At 33.1% G+C, this 26,325-nt stretch overlaps 5 protein-coding genes across 7 annotated transcripts; all 5 read left to right on the top strand.

Moving 5' to 3' along the window:
* The first annotated feature begins 1,899 nt into the window (after window positions 1-1,899).
* Window positions 1,900-3,430, top strand: LOC129301107 (40S ribosomal protein S15). The gene is made up of 4 exons (XM_054939678.1): window positions 1,900-2,014; window positions 2,092-2,237; window positions 2,335-2,392; window positions 2,977-3,430. The coding sequence occupies exons 1-4, from the start codon at window positions 2,012-2,014 to the stop codon at window positions 3,223-3,225; spliced, it is 456 nt and encodes a 151-aa protein (XP_054795653.1). The 5' UTR covers window positions 1,900-2,011; the 3' UTR covers window positions 3,226-3,430.
* A 3,280-nt stretch (window positions 3,431-6,710) lies between these two features.
* Window positions 6,711-7,247, top strand: LOC129301103 (uncharacterized). Its single transcript, XM_054939675.1, has one exon. It carries the CDS (start codon window positions 6,784-6,786, stop codon window positions 7,054-7,056), a length of 273 nt encoding a protein of 90 aa, XP_054795650.1. The 5' UTR covers window positions 6,711-6,783; the 3' UTR covers window positions 7,057-7,247.
* A 2,893-nt stretch (window positions 7,248-10,140) lies between these two features.
* On the top strand, window positions 10,141-12,684 carry LOC129301109 (B3 domain-containing transcription factor VRN1-like). Of its 2 annotated transcripts, none has more exons than XM_054939682.1 (5): window positions 10,141-10,722; window positions 10,916-11,420; window positions 11,606-11,799; window positions 11,881-12,160; window positions 12,332-12,684. In XM_054939682.1, the coding sequence occupies exons 1-4, from the start codon at window positions 10,642-10,644 to the stop codon at window positions 12,148-12,150; spliced, it is 1,050 nt and encodes a 349-aa protein (XP_054795657.1). In that variant the 5' UTR covers window positions 10,141-10,641; the 3' UTR covers window positions 12,151-12,160; window positions 12,332-12,684. The 2 variants fall into 2 exon arrangements, with proteins under 2 accessions (XP_054795657.1, XP_054795656.1); XM_054939681.1 differs by having other exon boundaries at window positions 10,145-10,722; window positions 10,913-11,420.
* Window positions 12,685-15,733: 3,049 nt separating this feature from the next.
* LOC129301106 (NADH dehydrogenase [ubiquinone] iron-sulfur protein 8-B, mitochondrial) lies at window positions 15,734-21,625 on the top strand. 2 transcript variants are annotated; one of them, XM_054939676.1, is made up of 9 exons: window positions 15,734-15,823; window positions 18,896-18,987; window positions 19,476-19,554; window positions 19,770-19,823; window positions 19,916-20,007; window positions 20,083-20,196; window positions 20,735-20,802; window positions 21,015-21,126; window positions 21,252-21,625. In XM_054939676.1, exons 2-9 carry the CDS (start codon window positions 18,934-18,936, stop codon window positions 21,345-21,347), a joined length of 669 nt encoding a protein of 222 aa, XP_054795651.1. In that variant the 5' UTR covers window positions 15,734-15,823; window positions 18,896-18,933; the 3' UTR covers window positions 21,348-21,625. The 2 variants fall into 2 exon arrangements, with proteins under 2 accessions (XP_054795651.1, XP_054795652.1); XM_054939677.1 differs by having other exon boundaries at window positions 15,757-15,823; window positions 18,909-18,987.
* A 2,645-nt stretch (window positions 21,626-24,270) lies between these two features.
* On the top strand, window positions 24,271-26,321 carry LOC129301108 (uncharacterized; the record flags this gene model as incomplete). Its single annotated transcript, XM_054939680.1, is given in 9 exon segments — window positions 24,271-24,496; window positions 24,834-24,888; window positions 25,092-25,169; window positions 25,745-25,769; window positions 25,862-25,876; window positions 25,879-25,893; window positions 26,018-26,139; window positions 26,252-26,278; window positions 26,280-26,321. Coding segments are annotated over 8 exon segments (327 nt in total), but the record flags the coding sequence as incomplete, so codon positions are not given.
* Between the last annotated feature and the right edge of the window lie 4 nt (window positions 26,322-26,325).

Here is a 26,325-nt window from a genome sequence, read left to right as displayed (position 1 = left end):
TGATCTTGCTTAGCCTACTTTGGGATCCTTTTCGATTGAACTTAAAACTTTGTTGCTTACATTCATCTCCAGATCTTCTAGCCTATTTGCTGCCTTATCTGCTCTTACTGGTAAATCCACTTGATATTTTAACCCTGTTTGTTACAATCGTATGACAGATGAGGAAAATCTCTTCTCCTCTATGACACTTAACTCTACTGCCTATTCCATACACATTGCCAATAATTCTCAAATGCTTGTTAGTCATATTGATATCATCTCCTTGCCTTCCATATTCATTCATGATACATATTTGTTATTGGCTTCTTTCTCTTTACTATCATTAATGTTAGAATTAATAAATATTTAATATTATTTGAATGTCATGTTTTTATTAGATAAATCATTGATGAAGTGATGTATTTAGGTCTATTTAAGAATTTCTCAACCAAATTGATGTATTATTTAAAATTAGAATTTTAAAAATTAAATGAGCAATTACAAAAATAAATTTTCTAATTAAAATCTCCGCCTGAATTTTGAATTGGGGTAATGAAGAGATTTTTAGGGTAAGAAAGATACATAGAAGTTATGTATAATTTTTAAATTCAAATTTTAAAATTAAAAAAAACTAAATTTTCCCATAAAATTCTTCGTTTAGAGTCGAGTAAAACGAGCAAACACGAATCAAGCATGTTCATGATAAATTTTTACAATTAAATTTTGAAATTTTACAATGAAAAAATTATTAGAAAGTACAATGACAAAAATTGAGATAATGAGAAAGAGAATTAAAAATAAACGGAAAAAGTAATGAGTGATAATGGCGGAATGAAATGATGGAACTTAGAATAAGAGGGACTTTTTTTTTTTTTTAACCAACAAAATAAAAGGCACTTGACATTCATAGGAATAGACAGTCCGCATCCATAGAAAAGGAAAATTGGCATTTATAGGCACAAGCTAGTTACTTTTTTGTATACATAGATGACCATATATACCAACAAATCAACCACTTACATATTTATCTATTTATATATATATATATATGGAAAAATTACATTTAGGTATTAGAAAAGAAAATTTATTATTGAGAGGTTTGCTCAATTATTAACATCCTTAATTAAGTTATCAATGTATATGATTTAGAATTTAAGAGTATTTTATAAAAGGGAGAATTATAACCTGTCCTCTCTTATGAAAATTAATTACAAATAAGGACTAATGTAAAATGAATTGTTATTAAAATGTGAAATATGCTTTGCTTTTTTTTCAAATAGAATTTATTATTGGTCCTTGTTTGTAATTAATTTTTTAAAGGGGTTAGTTGTAATTCTCCCCTTATAAAATTTATGGGACGTTTTGATAATAAGTTTCATTTGGTAGAACCTAAATGTAATTGTTTCTATATAATGGCATGTACTTTTAATAAATTAAATCCAAGAATTTGATTTTTTTTTATTTGGATATCTGATATCTGGTATCTTTCCACTTTGTTCTCTCCAAGAATAGAAACTTAATGGCATTTGTTTTAACAACATTATTTTAAATAGATTATACGGTATGATTTTCATTAATTTTTATATCTTTTAATATATATATATATATATATATGCGCGCGCTGCGCTCATGCATGAATGTATATTATAAATATACATAATTATATAAATGATTTTACGACAAATATGATCCAAATAAACTTTACAGATCAAATTAAAGTGAAAAAAGTAGTTAAATTAAAATGAATAAAAATGGTAGTTAATTCAAGAAACAATCGAGTATTAAAAATGGGGAAAAAATCCTGGGCCAGCCCAACTACAACTGACGGCAATGAGTTATTATGGGCCGATCTGATTGAAAACATACTAATCATAATCCAGTACAAAGTTTAGGCCCATAAATAACCTACTATTCTGAAAATACAAGGCCCCTTCGTCGGTGTGTTCTTTTTCACGCTCTAGGGTTGTTACAGTTCCAGTGCTTTACCCAAAACACTAGCGGCTGCTCGCTGTCGCGATTTCATTTTCCAGCCATGGTAAGTGCCGATCTCGACCAGTTTTCCCCCATTTTCCATCCATGTGTTTCTGAATCTGTGATGAATCTTCATTGTAGGCGGACGTTGAGGCCGATGTAGCCCCAGGGCAGCCAAAGAAGAGAACGTTCAAGAAGTTCAGCTTCAGAGGCGTTGATTTAGACGCTCTTCTGGACATGTCGACTGATGAGCTTGTCAAGCTCTTCCACGCCCGAGCCCGCAGAAGGTAATCTTAAACTCCCTGCCCCAACTGGACTTTGGGTTCGTGTCTGGGGATTTTGTGAATTGGATTGCCTTTGTTTATGATGGTGGTTATTTGACAGGTTTCAGAGAGGGCTGAAGAGGAAGCCTATGGCCTTGATTAAGAAGCTGCGCAAAGCGGTAATTACTCTTCAACATTGTTGAATTGTTGGCTAACAATCAGTTGTGGTCATCACATAGATCTTAATGCCCTGCTATTTCTCGAAATTGAATGTTGAAATTTCCTTTCTTGCTTGTTATTGTTCACCTTCTGTATGTTAATTAGGCTTTAGCATAGGATTGAACTAGTACAACGTTGGCTCGTACAGTCATATTGCAAAATTGAAATTATTGATTATACACATTCATCTCTTCTCTTAAGTGAACTTAAGGTTAATTTGTATAGTTGGCTTGAGATATCGCCTTGCTGCTAGCCTGCAATCCTCATCTAAGCTTTGAAAATCTTGGTTTATGTTTTGATGTGATATATTAACGGACAGCTACTTGAAACATGGTTACGCGTCTTTGCAATGGGTCTCCCATTGGCATTGTTGTTGTGATTTGTGCACGACATCTCTTGTAGAAGAACTGGTACAATAATTGTCTGACATATCTGCATTCATCATTTAATTGATGATGACATCTATATCATGTTTGACATTAGAAACGGGTGCTTGTTTGTTCAAGACTATGTCCCTAATTATATGCAACCTCTCTAATTTTAGAAAAGGGAGGCTCCACCAGGTGAAAAGCCAGAACCGGTTCGCACCCACCTGCGGAACATGATTATTGTACCTGAGATGATTGGGAGCATAATTGGAGTGTACAATGGCAAGACTTTCAACCAGGTTGAAATCAAACCTGAGATGATTGGCCATTACTTGGCCGAGTTCTCAATTTCATACAAGCCTGTTAAGCATGGTAGACCTGGTATTGGTGCCACCCACTCATCAAGGTTCATCCCTCTCAAGTGAAACAGTTCTTTGGAGGCTACTTTTTGGTCTTCAATGATTTTTAAGAGAACCTCAATTTCCATCCAGTTTTGTTTGTTTTGCATGTTATTGGGAATAGCATTTCTGTTATGAATCTGGTTTAAAATATCTGAGTTTATTCTATTGTATTCGAGTAGTTTGTTTCGGATTGTTGAATTTTATTGCTATATATTGGTGATTTACTCAACTCTTTTTGCTGTTGATGGTCCTGGGCATATCTGACAATCGGGGGCTCCGTCACGAATTCTGAGTTTCAGTAACGTTGATCTTAATCGGTCTGAGGGAAACACCAACATTTTATAGATTTGGATAATGAAAATGTCTATTTTGAAGATAGATGTATTACGTGAGATTTACATGTGCATCCCCCTTTAGTGAAGGATCACCTTTTAGGCTCTTGCCAACTTGGATGCTGCAGACTAGTCATTCGCGCGCTTTTACTAGCTTGCGCATTAGTTTTCGTTTAATCAGAGAGGGCTGGATGATGAAGATTCGTTGTTCGAACTATCCTATCTCATCCTCTTTACTCTTTTCCACCAAATCAATCGCTTTAAGTTTGGTAAATGATGGATCTATGTTTGTTTATATTTTTGTATTCGGTATGATTGAGATTCGTATCTCATTAGGTTATTATCTACCTTTTTTCCAAAACAAAAAAAACAAAAATGCGCTATACAGAAACACTTCCTCATGAATATAGAATATTCCAATTGGGATGGATTTAGTTTTTTCAAATGATTAACATATATTTTTTTTATCTATGTCAATTGATGAACAACGCAAAAAAGCCTCTATTCAAAAGAAGTGATATAATCATAAATGAGGTTGACAGCATGCATGAATTGCGTGCTCATCTCCAGTGTTAAACCAACCTTTAAGTATACAAGACGACGTACGAGGAGCGAAATGGTCCTTTCAAGAGTAAGTTTAAGTCGAGATCATTTGAGCATGGGTTTGAACAGTTAGGGGCTTTTCTTTTGTCCTTGCTTATCTAAAAGCCAAGCATCGGTACGAAAGATGAATATGCTCAGCATACGTTTATCATGTACCCGCACACAATTGACAGTAACCGCATATGAACGCAAAATTTGACTTTTGGTATAGTTGGTTAGATAAAGTTTGGAGATTTAATTCGGATATTGCGTTATTCATGCTTGGATTAACTTAAGGATTCCTTGGTTTCATCGACGTCAAGTCTAATGTAGGAGCTCCAAATGGGACAAGAGAAAAGTAACGAGTGCAGTTTCAACGGAATAACAAGCCATTGGCAAATAATAATAATAAGGAATAATAAGGCGATGGTCCTTTTACATACACGTGGTCAGACTCACGACATGAACCAGCTTTGTGGACGCCCAACTGCTCACCAAGTTGTGAGTTGTCAACGCTCCTTCGTTTGACTAGTCCTAGGCCATCGCAAGTTAGTTTTATGTATGTCCAAAACAGTTAGAAGAAGGAAGGCGTCTAGAAGTTTGAAGAATTGTGTACTGATGCCGCCCCCACATGATTTGGCAGCCTAAAAACCAATTGGTTGTGGCAGTTTCATGCCACCACGGGAATACAATATTGGTGACCCAGTGTCCGGAATATCTTTCAGTATTTGACCTAACATGTGCGGTGGACTTGTGAATTCTTAGTCTTCCACATGGTGCTATCTCAATCTAATTCGGAAATTTTTAAGCAAAAGCGGGCTATCATATGAGTACACCGTAAATAATAAACAATACTTGGTCAGCTTCCATTCGGCTATTTCCTGCTTCCCTCTCCTTTTAGGTGTTGCGTTTTCATTTGAATGGACAAGCTTTTTTCCCCCTCACATGTCAAGATTAAATATTTGCATCGAAATTTAAAAAAATTCTTAGGAACAATTTTTAACCCAGTTTTAATTAATTAATGAAACTAGTATTGAAGACCGTCTTTTGCGATATTAATTTGGTAAATTCTTTACTTTTAATTTCAATGTCGAGTATTTTTTTCAACATGAGAAGGGGCTCTGAAAGCGAGTTAAAAAACTGGAAATAATCGTGAAAATTGGTGATTTTTCATTGTCAGCAGCATTAAATGGTGATATTAATCATCAACACGACGGGTTTTCTAATTCCCCTCCCCGTGTTGGATCCTATTTCACTGTCAATCCCAAATTTTCATTATTTCGTGAAAACTTGGCAGAAAATGAGGATTATGATAGCATTTTGATTTGGTTGCGAGAAAGACATTCGTATAACAGAGAATATGTCCTAAAAGGCTTGTTTAGTCTAAAACATGCTCCCTCCAATTTAAAGTATAAGTAGTATTTTTTTTAATTACATACCAATAAAATCCTCATTTCCATAAAAAAATATAGATTAGTTTTTCATTTTTACCCTTAGTCCCAATTATCAGATAATTGATAATTGAGAAATACATTTACACAAATATCTAAAATAATAAATAAAATGCATACAATAGGAATTTTTTTTTTTACGTATATTAGATTGCTTATATTTTAAATCAAGATTGGTTGAGAGAAAATGTTTATATTTTGGACCAAAGGAAGTATGTAATTGAGTAACTTTTATAATTGATTTTTAATTATACCCTCACTTCATTTATTACTTTTTTTAAAAAATGATACATAAAAGTATTAATTGTGGTTTTCAATGTACTTATATAGGATAAAGGCATAATTAAAAAGACATAAAAAAAATTTAAATTTCAACTAACGTTTTTTGAAAATCATAAATTAATTTCCAATACCCTATATTATAATTCAGAAGGAGCAAACGCATTCATTAAAGAAATATAATTATACCCGTCGTATTCATCTAACTTGAATCGCACACGCTCCAAATCTCTACCATAAAATGAAAATATAGGCTATCAATCATAGTTGTTGACATTTGGTACCATTTGATATCAAGAAGAAAAATTATTATTTAGATTTATAAATAATCAACAATTTAAGAAATTATTAACTCAATTATTAATTTTGTAAAAATTTATACAAGGCACCTCTCATCATTTTTAAGTTATAAGGTTTAAATTTTACCTCCGAACTTTGATCAATGAATTAAAGTCTTTAATTACAGTAATCAATATCAATATATTCATAATACAATTAACTTTGTTTGACCAAAAAAATATCAATATATTCATATAAATTGTATAAAAACATATTCATCACAAACCATTAATAGGGTACTAATAATCAGAAATCACACACCGTTAAAAGGAGGACTCTTAATTCCGTTTCGGGAAAATCCGTGAACATGATCTAGTTTTATCTTCAACACTTCAAATCAATTTCATCTCTGACAAAGACACATCAAGTGGAAAAATGAACCCCCAAAAAAAAAAAAATCAGAATTTTATATTTATCGCGCCAAACCAAAATATATATATATATATATATATCATGAAAAAAATCGTGGACTCTTTTCCCTCGCAAATTTTTTGTTCTGCTATAAATACGTGTTCTCGAGCGCAAACCATTTCATTCCTAGCTTCGACCTGCATAGCTGCCAAAGCGATCGTTAGATCTCTAGCTCAGCCCACCGATCGATGGACTGCATGACCACCGCCGTCACAGTCACCGCCACAGTCATCGGCGGCAGAGAAAACAAGAATCAGAGCAGGAGGGAAGGATCAGAGGCGCATAGGGGCGTTGCAATTCACAACCAAGTGATGAAAATAAAACAAGAAATTGAGAAACTCAAGCACCCTTCGCTCCAGCACGTAGAGATCAGACATATCTCCCTTCGAAATTTCACACGCCAACGCTCTCGATCTCCTCTTGGATTGTCGCATCGGGCTATCCCTGTCGGTAGCGCTTAGCAGACATGTACGAAGCTTGTCTGCGCGTTTGTATCTATACATGCTATCTATACTTTTGAGAGATATATCCTAGTTTGTGTTAGTTTCCTTTCCTTTTGCTTTCAAGTTAGAATATGGAAACCCATTTCCTTCTCCTTCTCTTAAATTTTCAGTTTCTGGTTTTGTTTCTGTGCTTTTGGGGTTTCTTTGTACATGCCTTTGGCAGCGAATCTTGCTACGCAGTTTCATTTCCCTCCCCCCGGCGGTTACTCATATCGCCGCCGAGCATGGCTTCGGAATTTTAAGGTTCGGAGTCTTCTTTTCTCTTTACTAACTTCAAATTCGAAATTGAAAGAAACCGCGTTTATGGAACAGGATAAATCAAATAAATCTCGTATTACAAACTCGTGTTTTCAAAATGTTTCATGTGCACGTGTTTTTCTGCAGGATCCCTTCTTCAATCTGTTAAGCTTTGCTCTGGAAAAATTTAAGGAACTTTCTTTTGTTCTTAATTGTTCATTACAATTTTATTTGGCAGAGACTGTTTGATTTTTTTTTTTCTTGGTTTCCTGTTATCACAAGCTAAGAAATCAATCGAGATTCCTAAAATTTTGGGAATAATTACAGGGGTGCATTTGAGAACCGATAAATCAAAACATCCAGGCCAGATAGCTTTCAGACCAAAAAGAGAAAAGCTGTTCAATTTTTCTATTTTAAGACATCCCTTCGGAGATAAACCTGCGACTGAGTCTTGACTCTTTGGACACCAAGTTTCTTGCTTTTTTTTTTTTTTTTTGAAGTTCAGCTCGCTCCATCATTTGAGAAATTTGCTATTTGCTGATAGGTGAAATCAACAATACGAAAGTTGGCCAAACAAATCATATATATATATATATATATATTAACACCAAGCTATGATAAAATCAGTTAATATCTAATTATGTTTAAAATCAAGAGATTTCTATAATTGATGGGTGGGTTTTTGAAAATTATAATATCAATTTTATCACGTGATGTTAAGTGAGCCAAGAGATTAGTATATTTATTTGGTTATTTATAAATATTATCAAAAGTGATCGTTTAATCTTTTATTGGATGATCTTTATTTTTTTAATAATCTCAAATAATGGATGGCTTTTTGAACAAGGACGATTAATAAATGACAAGGTTTTCATTGAATTTGAATAGACATTAACTTTGGATTATTTTGCATTCCAACAAAGATTTTAAATCCTTCAAAGATTCTCATTGGCTCAGATGTTGTATTAGGGAGGTAGCTTAGATATTTGAAAAAAAAAATTAATTCATTTTTTTTGCCATTTCTGATGATGTCTCCACATGTGCAAGAATCATTAATGTTAGTTGAACTATTGATATCGATTTAACCCATCCAAATTTAGGTGGCTTCCATTTAATGTCATATATATCTAATGTCTCTTTTTGTTCAAGTAGTTGATTTTGGATAAAAGCTTTAAGTTATTGATTATTTGTTGAGTGTTGGGAAAGGTAATATCATTGTTTAGGACCTCATTTTTAGAGTATTTTTTCTTGCATCTAGCTTTTTAAATGTTCCAACAAGCTTGGGCGAAAAATCTATACCAGAGTATTCTTGTTTTTCAAGCAACTTGCTTCATTGTTTACATTTTAAATTATCCAATCTTATACACCAAAAGAGAAAAGAGTATTAAGTTTTGTTGGATTAACTAATTTTTTTTAAATCTCTTGAGCTTTCTCACTATTTCATAAAATAAGGATAGAAGAGTTAGTGAAATTACAATCAAGAGGGCAGGTATGCATTTCTAATAGCATGCGTGTGATTAGTTTGGAGTCGATTCCAAGCAACCTTTCAATGACAATGTTTATTTATTTTATATGTGGGCCACTTTTAAATCTTAAACCATATATCAGAGTAGATTTAATCCTTATGTATTTTCATAGCTTTGTAAGCAAATTTAATGAAAAAGTTCTCATAGAATGAAAATCTTTAAAAAAAAATATCATCCTCATCTTGTTGATTGGAAGGTTGCACAAGCATAATCTATTTAATCATGTTAAAATGAAGGTAATGACTTAAAAAATTAAAATTCTATCCTCATGTGAGACTGCAAAAGAAAGAGATCTTAGCATGTAGAACAAACAAATTATATTCAAAACACAGAAATGGATCAATTTCTGCGATGAAGTCATGAAGATGGAATAGATTAATTTAATACGGAACGTCACGGAAATAGCAGGTTCTTTTTTTTTTTTTTGGCCAAACGGGAATATCAGGTTTATTAGCCGCTTGTCAGAAGAGAAAAGCACTACAATTCCCATATTTATCTTGTTTGAGTGATGGAGCATATTAACCGAACACCAATTTTTGGGCGGGAGGCCGAGGGGGCCGGGGAGTGTGAGCAAGCATGGATTAAATATGATTTACCTATTCTTAAAATGATAATTGTACTATTTTGTAATATTACAAAAATAATTTTCCAATAAGGTAAATGATGCAGAAATAATTGGATAATAATTAAATAGTCCTTCCTATCATTATTACAAGGTATGTTTTTGATTTTTTTTTAATTTCAAAATATAAAGTGTTATGTAAAAGTTTGAATTTGATCATTTTGAATGTGATTGTTTTTAATATAACAATACTTATAAGTAATAAAAAAAATTAGATCGCTTCATTTTTTTTTGTGGAAAAATTTAATAATGTAATAGTATTTTTTAAAATACATGGAAAAATTTTAGAAACGTCTTGTAATCATAAGAGTTCGAAGAATGTGTTTGTAAACTAAGTCCGGCAAGGGAAGAAGAAAACTAAAACAACGTGAGTTAAGAAGCAAGGAGCGAGGTGATTGGTTAATTTAATTTCTTTGAAATTGGGTTTGGTAAATTTAGATGAAATTTTTTAAAATATTTTTATTCATTTTATTATTTTTTAAAATATAAAATTTTCTTTTTTTAAGAAAAAAATTCGCCTAAATTTACGGGGATTTAAATCCATATTATTAATATATTATTATACTAAGCATATATTGAATGCCTTGGTTCAATGAAGATTGACGAATCGTTTCCATGTTCAAAACCCGGAAGGAAAACGTGATCCTTTCATAAAGATGTACCAGACAACACAATACGTGACCAGCAATTAACGTCCGTTCATCCGAATTCCTTTTTGGAACAGGGCATGATTTTGTTTCTGGAGCCTAGCCCTTACCCCATAGTAGCATCCCAATCCCATAGTAGTTGAGAGATTTTCCTTTTTCTTAGTTCATTCAGTCTCCTTGGGTATCCTGGCCTTTAGTTATCAGCTCTGGCCCAAAAAAGAAGACGACTGATGACCCAGTGACATATCAATATAAGCAAAACGCATTGTTACTCGTCCTTTCATCTCACTTTCTCTTGGATCGTTTCCCAAAAAGCTATCCCAATTCCTTTCCTCCATCTGTGATGTAATTCTTGCTTTTTGGAAACAGAGAAGCTCCACAGCCTGCAATCTCACCGACACACGCATCTGTTGACCATTAAGAATGGGTGATCACTTATCACAGCTTATTCGATGCTACCTTTCTCTTACATGTTCTCCCTGTAAAGAAGTGTGAAGATTCAAAATCGTCCATGGCTGCTCACTTTCACCCGCGTAATGCTATCCAATTCTTCAAGATTATTCTCCAATACTCTCTCGAAGAAGGAAAGCTTGTAAGTATTTTTGCCTGTGCCTCGTACCCTTCCTTCTTGTTAGGACTCGGATTTTTTAAGCAATTAATACCAGAGACCACCGACTTATGTTGATCTTTGTTTGAAATGATTACTAATTCCCGTCTTCTTGCTGGGAATACTGTATAAAACCATGTAACAAGTTGCTGAGCTAACAACAAATTCTTCTCAGAAGGTACCAGACAAATTTGTACGGAGATATGGAGGTGGAATGCCAAATCCAGTGTTTCTGAAGCCTCCAGATGGAACTCAATGGGAAATACGCTGGACAAAATATAAAAGTGGAGAAGTTTGGTTTGAGAAGGGTTGGGATGATGTTGTTAGATACTACTCTCTAGGTCATGGCCATTTGGTGTTGTTCAAATATGTGGGAACTAGAACTTGTCATTTTGAGGTCAACATTTTTGACAAGAGTGCCCTAGAAATGGACTACTCTCTTCATGGAAACCTCCAACAAGTTACTGATAATTCTGACTCGGTTGAAATCTTGTGTCAGAAACCTCCTCTGCAAAAAGTAGCGAGCCGAAAACTGCCATTATCATCTTCTGTTCACCCTTGCAAGAAAATTAGAGCTGAAGAAGCTCAAAGGACCTATAATCAGCAAAAGATGCACTCAGGTGATGGGAATGAGCTCAAGTCCATTAATGCAGAACCGAAACTTATAAAGCTTGAGTTAGAAGGTAGCTCCTGCTTTTTTCTTATATATCATGTCATTATATCGTACTTCAATCTGATATTCTATTCATCTATCAGGCTCTCTACTAAACACAAAATTTGGAGGAACTTTGACGGGCTTTTCTTGATAGGAAGTAGCAACTATACTTCAGTTTTGTTCTTAATCTTGTCCTTCGATTTGTGTTTTTAGTTTCTGCAGAAACTATGGGTGGAAGCAATTTTTCCACTAAAAAAGGTCCAAAATCCATTGCTATCAAAAAACGAAGGGAGAAACCATTAACTTGTGCTGAGAAGGACAGGGCTTTACAAAGAGTCAACACTTTCACGTCTAAAAATCCCTACTTCAAAATTGTCATGCAGCCAGCATACATCAAGAGCTGTTTGGTAAGCTTTTAGAGAAATGCTAATGGGGGGAAAAAAACTTCTGTTGTTAGTAGTTACTAATCTAGTACGAAAAAATTGCAGTGTGTGCCAGCAAAGTTTGTGAAACAGTGTTTGAAGAAGAAGAAGGAAGGAACTGTCCTCCTCCGGGTTTCAGATGGTAGAACTTGGCGTGTGGAGTGCAGTGGGGAAGAAAGAAAGCAGTACAAGTTCCGACTCAGAAGTGGGTGGTCCTCTTTTTCAAAAGACAATAACTTGAAAGTGGGTGATGTGTGTGTTTTTGAACTCACAAACACCACTGACATCTCCTTCCTGGTTCATGTTTTTGGAGATTTTGTTAATCCATATGGCTGAAAATTCCAAGGTATAACATTGTTTTCCCCCTTTATGGTCTTAAATCCACTGCCCCGAAATTGGGAGACATGTTTATGTTGAGAGAATATAGTAATACTGATAGATATACTGTGTTAGGAATTCACAAACTATGAGATCCTGTTCTTCTGATTCTGGGTTATAAATATGCAACATGATGCAGATTGTCCCATATTACTTCTCAAGTGGCATGTTAAGAAGGGGGAGGAGTTTATGGCCTGTCAAGTTGCTTTTGTTGTGACCAGGTCACATTTACGAGGTGGAAAGTATCGTGCTTATCTTTATGTTCATTGATAGAGAAATTGCTTTTTGTGTATATCTATGTCACATTCCCAGATGCTGCACATAGGTTATTCACTGTAAGCTGCTGCTTTTTGTGATTCTGTGAAAGAGGCAAAACGCCAAACGTTTGTTTTAATAGTTTAGTCAGAACAAGTATCTCAGCCCAATACTAAACTTGACATTAGGATTCAGTTTGATACTCTAAATTAAAAAAAATCAAAACTTCTCTTCTTACATCAATGAACTTAATGAAAATGCTCACGTGATCTTTTTTTTTTGGTTGCCTTGTGCAAACAGGGGAATTGCCAATTGACATAATGCAAATTAAGTTTTTTTTTTTTTTTTTTGGGTTGCCCGTTTCCTTGGCGAACTGCAACTTTTTGTCTGATGAGTCATTTTGCCAAAATTTATGCCTCAGCTGGGGATGATATTGTCATTCCATTCTAGAAAATTTCTTCTGGTTTGGAAATAATTCTTTTATCAGTATCGCTAAGGATTCTTGAAAATGGGGTTTCGACATTGGTTGGTCGATGAATGAAAAGGTTAAAATATTTTTTTTTAATACTTAAAATCTCCCTTTCAATATCTTTCCATTTTTGACACTAATGATCTACAATGGATATCCATTTATTATTTACTATATATATATATATATATATTACCGAATTGAGTTGGTGAAAATCAAGATATTTTCGCAATGACGAGATCCCAACGTCTAGGGAGATGGAACTTGGAAGTGTTTATCTTATTTTATAAATGATTTACATCATAAAAAATATAATATGCTTTTATAAATAACTGTACTAAGAATTAAAGTTGCATGGTTTATCATTATATTAACTGCATGCAATTTTTGTATAAGTATGTAAAAGTATTTCTATATAATTTAAAAATTAAAATGAATATTCAAGATATTTTAATTCTACGGGTATTGCTATCATTTAATATATTTGTTATTTTTTTTAACTTTTTTGAAAAAAAAAAAACATAGGCCCCTGATTAAAAGGAGAACCACCTCAAATAGTTTGCTTGTATGGTTCGTTTGGGTAGTTGAAATTTATTTATTTTGAACTATAAATGTTTTTTTGATAAAAAAATAGAAATGTTTTAAATAAATCACACGATATTGATCTATAAATAATACGATTTTTTATATATTTTATGTTATCAGATATTGTGTTTCTAAATTCTAATACACTTGGTTAGGGTTAATGGTAGTATGAAGTGACATTAATTTGGCAAGAGTTTTATTGTTATTTTTTTCGCTAGCCTGGTATGTCTCTAGTTTTAAATTTTATTTTTTTTGACATTGCTATTTGACCGAACCAATTCGAACATTATTGGATTCAACTGAAATAGCTTTTTCAACTGTATATTTTTTTACATTTACACAGGCTAGAACTTGAGGTCTTGTGTTTAAGTAATCATAAACTTTATCATTAGGACTAATCTTTGTTGGCATTTTAAATTTTTAATACAACTATCTAAAAAAAAATAGTGGCTATTGAAGCCTTGAAAAGTGAATAATCAATCATCAATACATATATCGTAAAGCACACTTTTCAAAACATGGGAGATCATTTAATGAACATTTTGTCCAAAAACATAGAGATGTGAGGTGAATGTAAGACCTGTAATTTAATTAATAACATTTGTTTATATAGAATGAAAAATTTTTACTACGTAAATTTTCATTTGTAAACGTCAAAAATTAGATAAGATATAAAAAAGAATAGGATTTTTTTTTATTTTTAAATATCATGTGGGATCCATAGTAAAAATTAGTGGTGAATAATAAAATAATATATATTAGATGTACAATAAAATTACAAATTTTATTGAGACGGAGTAGAGAAAGTAGGTAGGTAATCTGATGAGTTTTACTTCAAAATTTAATTTACTTAAAATAAAAAATTATAAATAAAATAATGCGTTGCTTTTAATTTTATATGTATAAGATATAAATGTAGAATAAAATATAAAACTAAGCGACAAAGTAATTTTATATGTACAGGATAATAAAATGTAGAATAATATCCTTTAATTTTAATTTTAATTTTAAAAGAATATATCTTTTAAATGTTTTGATTGTAACTAGAATGATTTTTAAATAGCACTTATCCCTTCTTGTGCTATCTATATTGTCATCTTATTTATAGATCATATCACTAAATTTTTATTATAAATTTTTTCTCTTATTCTCTATTGAATGTTGATGAGAGAAAATATGTTGTTAAAGTACATATATTTAATAATGATAAAATTAAAAATTATATTAAATTTTTAAATAAGGTTAATGATTTTTAAATTTTTTCTTGGTTTCACCAAATATGTTAAACATAATTTATAAATAAAACCAAATAAGTACACTTAAGAAGGGACTAAAATGAAATTTTTTACAAAGTTAAAAAATTAAAAAAACACTTTAGCCATTTTTAAAATAGAAATAAGATATATAAAATTAATATAAAATAGAAAATATGGAAATATATTTTCTCCAAATTATTATATCTGTGATAAAATAATATCAATTTTTTTTAAAATACTAAAACATTCTCTTGCATAACAGGGGCAATAATTTTGTTAGCAAAAGTTAAAAAACATAGACGTGAAAGCCATGATTTAAAAAAAAAAAAATACATGGAACCTATGAGTGTGAAACTCATAATTTAATTAATAAATTTTATTCACATAGAGTGACAAATTTTTGGTATATGAATTCTCATTTATAAATATTAAAAATTTCGATAAGGTATAAAACATAATAATATTCTTATATACTGAAAGTTTAGGAGGATTCACAGTAAAAATTAATAGTGGTTATAAAATTTCAATTAAAAATAGTAGATATTACATATGCAATAGGATTATAATTTTTATCAAAGTAATTTACTGAAAATAAAACAATATAAATAAAACTAATTTAATCAAAATAATGAATTCTAAATGAAATAATTTTTTTGCATTTAATGTAATATGTATAAAATTATAAATTATAATCCCTCCGTTTAAAAATGTAAGATATTTTTTGAAAAATTTTAAATGTTAAAAAATGTAAAACATAATTTATATTTTTTAATTTAAAAATTTAAAAAATAATTTAAAAAAATATAAATGACTAAATTATTAAAATTAAATCTGAGGAACCGAATTTCATCATATTATTTTAATAAATTTTATCATTTGAAGTAATTAATTTGCTGAGTAATTAATTTTTCACTGGAATCAAATCAAATTATTCCTAAAATGAATTATAACCCTGATAAAACCCATTCTCGTGAAGAGCGGATACAGTTCTCTTCGTACGAACCCGCATTCCGCGCTCAACCGTTGTCAGCCCTGCGTGTTTGTTCTCGGGCAAGCAGTGAAGAAGGTTCGAACCTAGGGTTTTTCCTACTCCCAAATTCCGATGAGATTGATTTGATCAATCTGGCTTTGAATTTATATTTGAATTTGTTCCCCACGTTATCTGTTCCCTGCGTGGCTGTACCTGCTTTGCTTTAAATTTTTCATTTTAATTTGCCTTTGAATCTGGTCGTGTAATCGTTGAATATTGAAGCTTTTGAATTTGGGAATATTTCCATATTGAGTTTATTTTGTCTTTGCTTGAATGGTGTGTAATTGACTATTATACTTCTTCCCTCTTCGTTTTGATTACTAGCGACTTATATGATTTGGATTGCGTTTTTTGCAATTTGGATTGTTGTGTATTGGCATTCTGTTTATTAATCTTTTTTATATTATCATAACAATTTTGGAAAATTCTCAAGGTATCTGTGATGTATGATCTTGTAAATGACTTGGCTCGAGCTGTGTCAAGGTATCTGGAACAACAACTGAATGGGTATTATATCAACTATGCTTATTTCAAAAATTTCAGTGGGGTTGTCGTGTAGTATAGGTCCGCCTATTGGTTGTTTTTTTTCTTTTGGGACCCGAAAAGGGGGATAATTGCATTGAAATAACATGATAAATGTAACAGTACGGAGCCACCCCTTGGGCCTCGACTCGGTACTGGACTCTGGCCCATCACTGGACCAAAGCCGACTTTCCCACAGGTGGTACTGTGGTTATTCCTCACCACTGCCTCTCCAGGGTCTTTTGGAACCTCCCCAGACTCGAACCTCCAACCTCTACTACCTTAATGAAGTTGAGGCGAAGTCTGGTACCATTGGGTCAAGTTGACTCAATGGTACCAGACTTAGCCTCAACTTCGTTAAGGTGGTAGAGGTTGGAGGTTCGAGTCTGGGGAGGTTCCAAAAGACCCCCGTGAGGGTGGGGTGAGGAATAACCACTGTACCACCAGTGGGAAAGCCGGCAATCATGTGGTGACATGTGTGTTGTCCAGCGCCTGGGAAAAGACCCTGGAGAGGCAGTGGTGACCCAGGAGGGCTGTTACATAAAAGGCGCCTTTTATGTAACAGTACGGAGCCACCCCTTGGGCCTCGACTCGGTACTGGACTCTGGCCCATCACTGGACCAAAGCCGACTTTCCCACAGGTGGTACTGTGGTTATTCCTCACCACTGCCTCTCCAGGGTCTTTTGGAACCTCCCCAGACTCGAACCTCCAACCTCTACCACCTTAATGAAGTTGAGGCGAAGTCTGGTACCATTGAGTCATAGGTGAGGAATAACCACAGTACCACCTGTGGGAAAGTCGGCTTTGGTCCAGTGATGGGCCAGAGTCCAGTACCGAGTCGAGGCCCAAGGGGTGGCTCCGTACTGTTACAATAAACAATAGAGCTTAGGCCATATGCCAAGGGCAAAGGCATCAGTGCAAAAGATAATAGTAAAAGTAATCAACCAATCCCCTCTCGGTCCTGTTCATATGCATAATGCTGTGAGAAAGTCTGAAAAGAGCTTGAATGAAGGTTAAAAACCCAGCCCGAAGGTTCTACACCCTTTGTTGAAGACACAGCGAGATAGTCCTCATCTTCTAACCAGAGAAAGATGTAAAAAAGGATAGCACTCAACGCTCTTAATCAGATCAGCTATCATTCCGTGATATAACCAGTTACAATTGACACAACTCTTGAATGACAGTGCTTTATAAAAGTCCTGGCAGTCAATTTCAATTACATTGTGCCTATGGTAATCAGATTGCATTAAGGAAACAGCCTTTTGACAAGCTATAATCTTAGCCATTAGACCAGAATTATCCGTGACTCTTTCACACCAGCCTTTAATGAAGATGCCTGGGTGATTTCTCCATATTATTCCTATACCAGCATTACCGGAGGACTGCAAGTAGGAGCCATCACAGTTGACCTTGATTTCATCTAGAGTGGGAGGTAACGAAACATGTGGCACAGAATCTTTAAAAGCAACAGCAGGTTCATTATCCTGATTAGCACTCCAAAATTCAGCCGCAGTAGCATTTGTAGTAGAGACCATGGAGAAAGGATCAGTAACGGCTCCAGAAAAAATTGAGGCTGACCTCAATTTCCAAAGGTTATAGCATAGATTGGCAACATGCAACTTTCCATAATCATCAAGAGGAGAGTCATGAAGGAACAACTTACAGAACCATCTTTCAAAGGATGTTACACCTGTTTCATCAATCTTCACAGACAAATAGCAACCATACCACACTTACTTGGTCCAATCACACAAGAGAAGCAAGTGCTCGATGGTTTCTGGATGATTCCTGCAAACAGGACAAAGTGCATCAGTAGCACATTTTCTTCTATAGAGTGCTTCTTTGGTGGCAAGTGGTTTGTTTAAAGCTCTCCAAATGAAGTGTTTGATCTTTGGCTGAAGCTTCAGCTGCCATAAAGATTTCCAAAGATCATTAGGAATTGAAAAGGAAGGGCTTGGAGAATTTTTGGTCACTACAGACCTGGATTTTGATACTTTATAACCAAGTTTTGCAGAATAATTCCCATTGTTTGTGGCAACCCAAGCAAGGGCATCTACTAAAGGTTGCCTAGGATTGTGAATACTTGATACTAGCTATAGTTTCAGCTGTACAAGCATTACTAGCAGATCCCAATGGTCATAAGCCTGGGCTACTGTATTCATGAGTCGTTTAACTTTGAACCTTATTCATGTGTTTACCTGGGCAGAATATGAAGATGTCAAAGTCAAATGTTTTCAATTAGGTTTCTGGATGTTTAGGCTACTGTATTTTAATCCCTGATTCAGTCAACAATGCTTTCTACTGCTTAGCTTAACTGTGGGAAGCATTATTCAATTACTGTTTTATGAATTACATGAGCAGATTCATCCTATTACGATTTGGCTGATTAAGGTTCTGGAAATCCATGACAATTTGGAAGGAGTCCTTATACTTCTGCTAATGTAGAATTGGTGTAAAATTATGGTGACTAAAGAATAATTAAACTGAAATGAAATTTTGTGGCTTTTTATTTCTTTTGCTGTGGTTTAATATCAAAAATGCATATCTGTACTTGAGCTTTGATGCCATCCTTAATTCTTGAACAGTTTCATTTCCCAGAAATTCAGCTGACAGCCTTGCCATAATGGCTGCAATCTTTGCTCGGAAATCACTTCTTGCTCTCCGCAGTCGACAGTTGGTGAGATGATAAATAACTGTGTCATAATACAAGAAGAAATGCTTGTCATCATGCACTCATTTTCTTTGTAACCAAGATGAAAATCAGTTTTTTATTTTCTTTAAAAGTAAAACTATAATATTTTATTCAGTTTATGGTTATTAGAGAATTTTCTTTTTCCGAATTACTCTTTTTTCCTTTTCATTCTTCTCAAAATAACTGCAAGCCCACACATAATCACATGGAAGGAACGTTTGTGATGGCAAAAACCATTTGCTTATTTACTTTCATTAATCCCAAGATATAGGCAAAACTCGTACTTCTTCTTTAGGGTTCTATTCCATTTATGTGGCCAGTGTAACTTAATGAATCACTGTTATTGTTGATGCTCCTAAATAATTTTTCTAGATTTACAGGATTAATATATTCATACATTTATATGAGTTGTTGTTGTTGTAGGCTGCTAAATATTTTATCATACATTCATCCTCATTATTCTTCATTTTTAGGCTGTGGCAGGTCAAGGGTTGCAAGGTCCCCAAAGTTATGGCTTGCGATTAAGCGCTTATTCATACTCTACCAAAAAAGGTTTGTCATTATTCTATTCATGCTGTGCAAATGATTTATGCATTCTTATAGCAAGAGAATGAGCAGCGAACAGCTTTACAGAGATTTTTCAGTTTGAGGTCACTGCCTTTAATAGAATTTTTAGTTGTGATTGTTAGTCTATATCTGCTTCTCACATGTAAATTTGCAAAAACTTCTTGATTCATAGACTTGATCTTCTGGTGCAAATATTGCAGATGATGAAGAAAGAGAACAACTTGCAAAGGAAATTTCCAAGGATTGGAGTTCTAGTAATCATTTGAAAGCCTTGAGTTTTCTTTCTTTTTTTCCTTTTTCTTTTACTGTAGTATAAGTGAATGGTTGCTGATATTTTCAATGGCAGTTTTTGAACGCAGCATCAACACACTATTTCTCACTGAAATGGTTCGGGGTCTAAGTCTGACACTGAAATACTTCTTTGAGAAAAAAGTTACTGTAAGTGTCTTCTGAAGTCATTGTCTGTCTAAGACGTATGTGGGATGTAATTACGATCATAATTTCATAATGCAGATAAATTATCCATTCGAGAAGGGCCCATTGAGTCCTCGTTTCCGTGGTGAACATGCACTCCGACGATATCCAACTGGAGAGGAACGTTGCATTGCTTGCAAACTTTGCGAAGCTGTAAGCTTTTTAAAATTTAGGGCAACAATTTTTAGATTGACAATGGTCCTTTGAAGTTCATATCTGATTGAAGTAGCAGCATGACTATTTTCTTCCCTGCTTTTTGCTTAAAACTAGACTACGTGGATAAGATTTCTATGTAGCACATGGTTATTTTGTCGATGTTATAGTGTGTAAACATCAGCTAAAGGCTTCTAATGGAAACTCTAGTCATGATCAAACAAGACCTGAGGTCTGTACTATCCGAAAGGAGAAGAAACTAGGTCTCATATTGTGTCTAGCGTCTTATATATTCAGCTACCCGTCTTGCAATTTTTGCTGTTTGTTATATATTGACGAGTCTGTACATTTTGTCGAAAAGTTCAAGTACTTGTTTTATCGAATAAGTATATTATCCTATAACATAATATTAACTTTGGTTTAATGTGTCTTTCTTTCAAGTCTGTCTTTAGTAAATGGTACTATTGCATCTTTACTCCATTATACTAGTTTGGCAGCTGTATAGTCTTTGTATAACTTAAAGAATGTAATTTATCAGATATGTCCGGCACAAGCAATCACAATTGAAGCTGAAGAGAGAGAAGATGGCAGCCGCAGGACAACAAGGTGACCGACCTTCCTTGCCTCCCCACCCACCACCCCCCGCCCCCAACAAAAAAAAAAAAATAAAAAAAAAAAAAAAGAAAAAAGAAAAACAGAAACAGCTGCGAACACAAAAAAGGCAAGAAAAAAAGAACAACGAAAAGAAAAGGAGAAAGAAAAAGAAACTGTCCCTCCCCTCCCTTTTTCTGTCCTGTCTGAATTGCCTAGTTTTTCAGGTACGATATTGACATGACCAAGTGCATCTACTGCGGATTTTGTCAAGAGGCATGCCCTGTTGATGCCATTGTTGAAGGGCCAAACTTTGAATTTGCTACGGAAACGCACGAGGTTCATTTTCATCTCTTTCATTCTGATTTTTCAAACTACTATCTGATAGCACACTGAATGGGATTATTTTTCTTTCCTTTTTTTTTTTCCTTATTTGTTATATTTTCACGTTCAACTATGTGCAGGAGCTTCTATATGACAAAGAGAAGCTACTTGAGAATGGGGACCGATGGGAAACTGAGATTGCGGAGAACCTGAGATCTGAAAGCCTCTATCGCTGATTGCTCCGTTGTGTTGTTCCTTTAATGCTTGTCCCATGTTAACTGAAAAGTTAACATAGAAATAATGGATCCGGGGATGGTCTGGTAAACTTGTTATTATTCTTTGTGTTGCTGCAGTAGCTTATTATGGAATTACATCGGCCGTTCCATTGCTAGTTTATGTACAATTGTTGAGACTGACTTCTATGAAATTTTGAACAAATTATAAGATTTCCCTTATGCAGGTGGGAATCAAGGAATTTAATAAAACAATGTAGCCACTGATTGCTTAAGCTCCATTGATCTCTGGAAGCACTGCTGTATGATTTTTCCTTGCAATGATATACCGTTAAATTTGTTTTGAACAGTTCGGAATTGTTCAGAATTATAATGGAGAGATGCAATGAAGAAAAATGAAGTTTGGAAATAGATAGGGATCAAAAGTAATAGTCGAAGCAAGCATATCATGATTGATTAGCTTCATTTATATATTTTTCTGATTTATGCTGTAGTTATTTAAACTTCAACTAATGAATTTTCAACGTTGAGTTTAAACTTTTCTTTAAAATACTTGCCAATCCGTTACTTCGCAGGTCTAATAAATTTAAACTTCATAGTAAAAACAGATTAATGAGGATTATCAATGTGGAAAACTAGATTAAAACAAACTTGAACTTCATTCTTAAATTCGGTTAAACCTGGAAGATATTCGTGATTGAGTAAATTTAATTGATAGCATCATAATGGCCAAAAGGGGGGAGGGAAAAAAAACAGAGATGGCTTCAGATAAAGATAAATTCATTTGATTAAAAATGTCTCATGTTTGTGATGAATTATATGTCAACATCAAAATGAATTAATAAATATGATATTTATATAAGACAATCAATGTTTTTAATGCTTCAAGTTCAAATAATTTTTTTAAATCTTTCCATTAAAAAAATAAACCTTTCATAATCATTTTCTTCGTCCACATAATCACAGTTATCCTAATCGACATCTTTGACATGACATTGTGCATGTCACCATCATTGTCCTAGTCATCATCCATTCGACACCTATGTCATTCTCCAAGTTAGCCTCATTATCATTGTCAGTCACCTTATTCATCACCATGTCATCAATATCACCATAATTTTATAGTCATCATTCCAACCAGTTTCCATATAGTCCACCATGTCATCATCTGCATCACTTGCTATGTCATCTTTGATTTCAACTATTTGCCCGAGTCATCATCTATTTTGCATCCATGTTACATGACATATCATCAAAACTGTCCTAGTCATCATTCCAGTCACCAGCAATGTCATTATCCATATCAACATTTTCCTCATCATTATCCCCTTCACAACCATGTCGTCTTCCTTCCCAGCCTTGTTCATCATCCTTGCTAGCGTTCATGTGCTGACAAATTTTGCCTCCTCACTCTTTTTATATTTTTGGGGGTAGTATTTTGCATCCTCATTTTGATGTGTGTGTATGTAAAGAGTCTGATTTTGGTGCTCATTATATGACAAGCAATCTGGACTATCTATATGTGAAGATTTTATTTTATATTTATTATAAAAAATTATAAGATTTTAATAAATCAATCTTATCATTAATTTAGATGATCAAGTTTAATATTAATTTTTATATTTTTTATAAATTAACTATCCAGATATATTTTAGACCATTTGATCTCTGGATTTAATAATAAACTTTTGTAGAATTTTTTAAAATTTATTTTACTAAATTTAATATTAAAAAATAAAAATAAAGATAATCTTTAAGCTGGTACTTAAAAAATTAAGAAAAAGTTACAATTTAAAAATTTTAAATTCAAACTGTTCACATTATATTTAAATAGTCAATGTATAAAAATTATAAAAAAATTAATGTTAAAGTGAGCTATCCAAATTAAATCTGTATTTTTTAAATTGATAATAAGATACTTTATTAAAATTTTATAATTTTTTATAATAAATATAAAATAAAATTCAAGAATAAAATCTTAAAATCTAGATTATCTAGATTTTTTTAAATTGCTCATAGCTTTGAAACCAAACACGTGGGTAAAGAGGAGACTTGGCTTTGCTCCTTTGATACTTTTCTTAGAGAAGGCTCCGCTGCACCCAAACTCAACTAAGATTTGAATCGTCTGGATTTTATTTGGATAATTTAAATTTAATATTTTATTTTTTATTTTTATTAAAATAAAATTTTTAAAAATTATCCAAAAATTTTAATAAATTTGCTCATCAATTTGAACAGTCTAGACTTAATATTAATGGTCCAAATTTAATATTTAAATTTTTATAAATTAATTATCTAAATAGATATACTCTAAACAATGTAGATTTAATATAAATAGTTCATATTTAATATTAATTTTTTTATAAATTGACTACCCAAATATTCTATAAAAAATGAAAAATATATGTTAAAAAAATTTTTGAAAAATATTTAAAAATTACAAATTAAATATTTTATATCAAACTATACATTTAAACAATCCAATTCAAAAAAATTATAAAAATTAAATATTAAATTTAGATCATTAATATTAAATTTAGACTATCAAATTGAAAACAAAATTTACTAAATTTTTTACAATTTTTATAATTTTTTATTTTTAATAAAATTAAAAAAATAAAATATTAAATTTAAACAATTCAATTTTTTTTTTTGGTTAATAAAACAATTCAAATTTTGGTTGAGATAGAGCGGAGCCTCCTCCGAAAAAAGTGTCGGGGGAGCAAAGCCAAGTCCGTAGAGAGGCCCAATTTGTTGAGGCCCAATTTATTGTTTTCTTGCTGTTTCGGCTATCTGCCTCTCCGTTGCAGGTTTCTACGGTGCTGCATTTAAGAGACGCAATCCAATTCCCAGTCTATTTTTAGATCAAACATCACAACTTCCCCTGTGCTTTCTTCCCCCTCCAAATTCCAAATTTGGGGTAATGTTATGGTTCCTGTTATTCTGTTTTATGTCTGATTTTTGATTGTATTAGTTCCCCATAGTTTCGACGTTATGCGCCATTTGTCACGGGGTTGTTGTCTAGAGAGCAGAGGACCCCCGACTTAATTTCAAAGTTTATTTATTTTTTTTTAAAGCCTGGTCAGTTCTTTTGTGGGTGTTGCCTCTCCTTGATTTTAGCAGCGGAAATAACGCATTAGTGGACTGTAAAAGTGCGTGTTCTTGATTCCTATCTCTTCCTTCCAAATAACTGAATGATTCGTGTTGTTAGCAGATCACTTTTGTCGCATTCTTGTAGTAGTTATGGGCATCAGGTTTCCTCTCAGTTTGGATTTCATTGGTTCGGGTTTAGAAATTTCGTGAAGATTACTTATTAGCATAAATAAGTTCATTTAACTATTTCCTTTCTGTATAAGTTCGAGACCTTTTTGTTGCCCTTCGGTACTGTTTATCTGTTAGCTTCTGCTAAGCCACATTCATATAACTGGTTTGTCAATTTTTTGTTGGCTATCCTTGTTACTTGAACCGCGTGGTCATTTCCTCTTTCAGGGAGCTTGGACACTAGATCAACTGCTGTGAAATTTTCTCTATATAATTAAAGATGGTATAATGGTCTTTCGTTTCAGAGAAGTGATTTACCTCATTGCATATTTGGATCATTGTATTCCATAACTTTTTTATATCAATTGCTTCCATATTATTTATCAGGCATTCTTTCCTTGTAAAATCTTACTCAACAAGTACTATTATCTGTTTTAACATTTCCAGTTAGTCTCATTCACTGCTTGTAAACTTGTATTTCCACAGTTTTTCGAGGGATATGGTTATCATGGAACGTCTTTTGAGCAGACTTATCGATGTTACCCTGCATCTTTCATCGAAAAGGTTAGTGTTACTCCATTTTGTAATCTTGGTATTCAATCAGTTGTTATTTCTTGAGTTCTTGACTTCAATTTGGCGGTGTCAAATGTGTGCTGAGTATATTGCTTCTGATGAGCTTAAATCAGACTTCACTTTGATTGGTGGTGGGCTTGAATAGAAAAATACTTCACAAATTGGAGCATTTACCTTTTGGGTAGATGTCAAAGGTTTAGTGTTCTTGGGAACATAAGTTTAGATTTAATACAGAGAAATAAAGTGGTAGGTGCAATCATCATGCAAGCCCAAAGACATCTCGATATAAAACTCAAAACCATTCCCTCTCATTCGTGCATAGCACTAAACAATGTGGTCAGAAGCAAAGACTTGGAAGTGAATTTAAAAAGTGGAAGGTTGAAAAACAATAGATGATATTTGAACAAGGAAAAAAAGAAAAGAAAAGACTGACAATATTAACTTGTGAATGTAATTATTAATATATAATATCTAATATGTAAAAAGTTGCAGTTTTCGTAAAACCTAGTATTACTTGAATAAAGTAGAGGCTAATTACTTTCATTTTATCTTCATTAATCCTGCAGCCCCAGATTGAGAGTGGTGATAAAAGTAAGTTTCTATGTTAATGGAAGTTCTAGTTTTTGGATTATCTTATTGTTTTCCTTCCTGCTAAGGTCAATTTATTTCTTTTTGTGCACCAGTTATCATGCCTCCTTCAGCCTTGACCGTCTAGGTTTGTTGTTTCAATTTGATCTTGTTCTATTTTGTCATATGGTGTCTGCACATCTCTTCTTTTGGTTTTTCTTGGGCTGTCTCATTGATATGGAAATGGGACTGATGTTTAATTTATCTTGCAGCATCTTTGCATATTGATTATCCAATGTTGTTTGAGCTTCGGAATGATGCTGCTGAGAGAGTTTCTCATTGTGGGGTTTTGGAGTTCATTGCAGAGGAAGGCATGATTTATATGCCATACTGGGTAGGCTTTTAAAGTTAATTGTTTGTGAGTATGCTTGTTATTGCTACTTGCTAGTATGGTTCTCTGAGGTTCTATTTTATTGTACACTCTATTTCTTAATTCTTTGATATAGATGATGGAGAACATGCTTTTACAAGAGGGGAGACATTGTTAGAGTGAAGAATGTGACACTACCAAAGGGGACAT

This window comes from Prosopis cineraria, unplaced genomic scaffold, assembly GCF_029017545.1.
Source record: "Prosopis cineraria cultivar Desert tree isolate PC_DT_omini unplaced genomic scaffold, ASM2901754v1 PC1898, whole genome shotgun sequence".
NCBI classification, from domain to species: Eukaryota; Viridiplantae; Streptophyta; class Magnoliopsida; order Fabales; family Fabaceae; genus Prosopis; species Prosopis cineraria.
The sequence above is the reverse complement of the archived record's forward strand: the minus strand, read 5'-3'. Positions and strand labels throughout refer to the sequence as shown.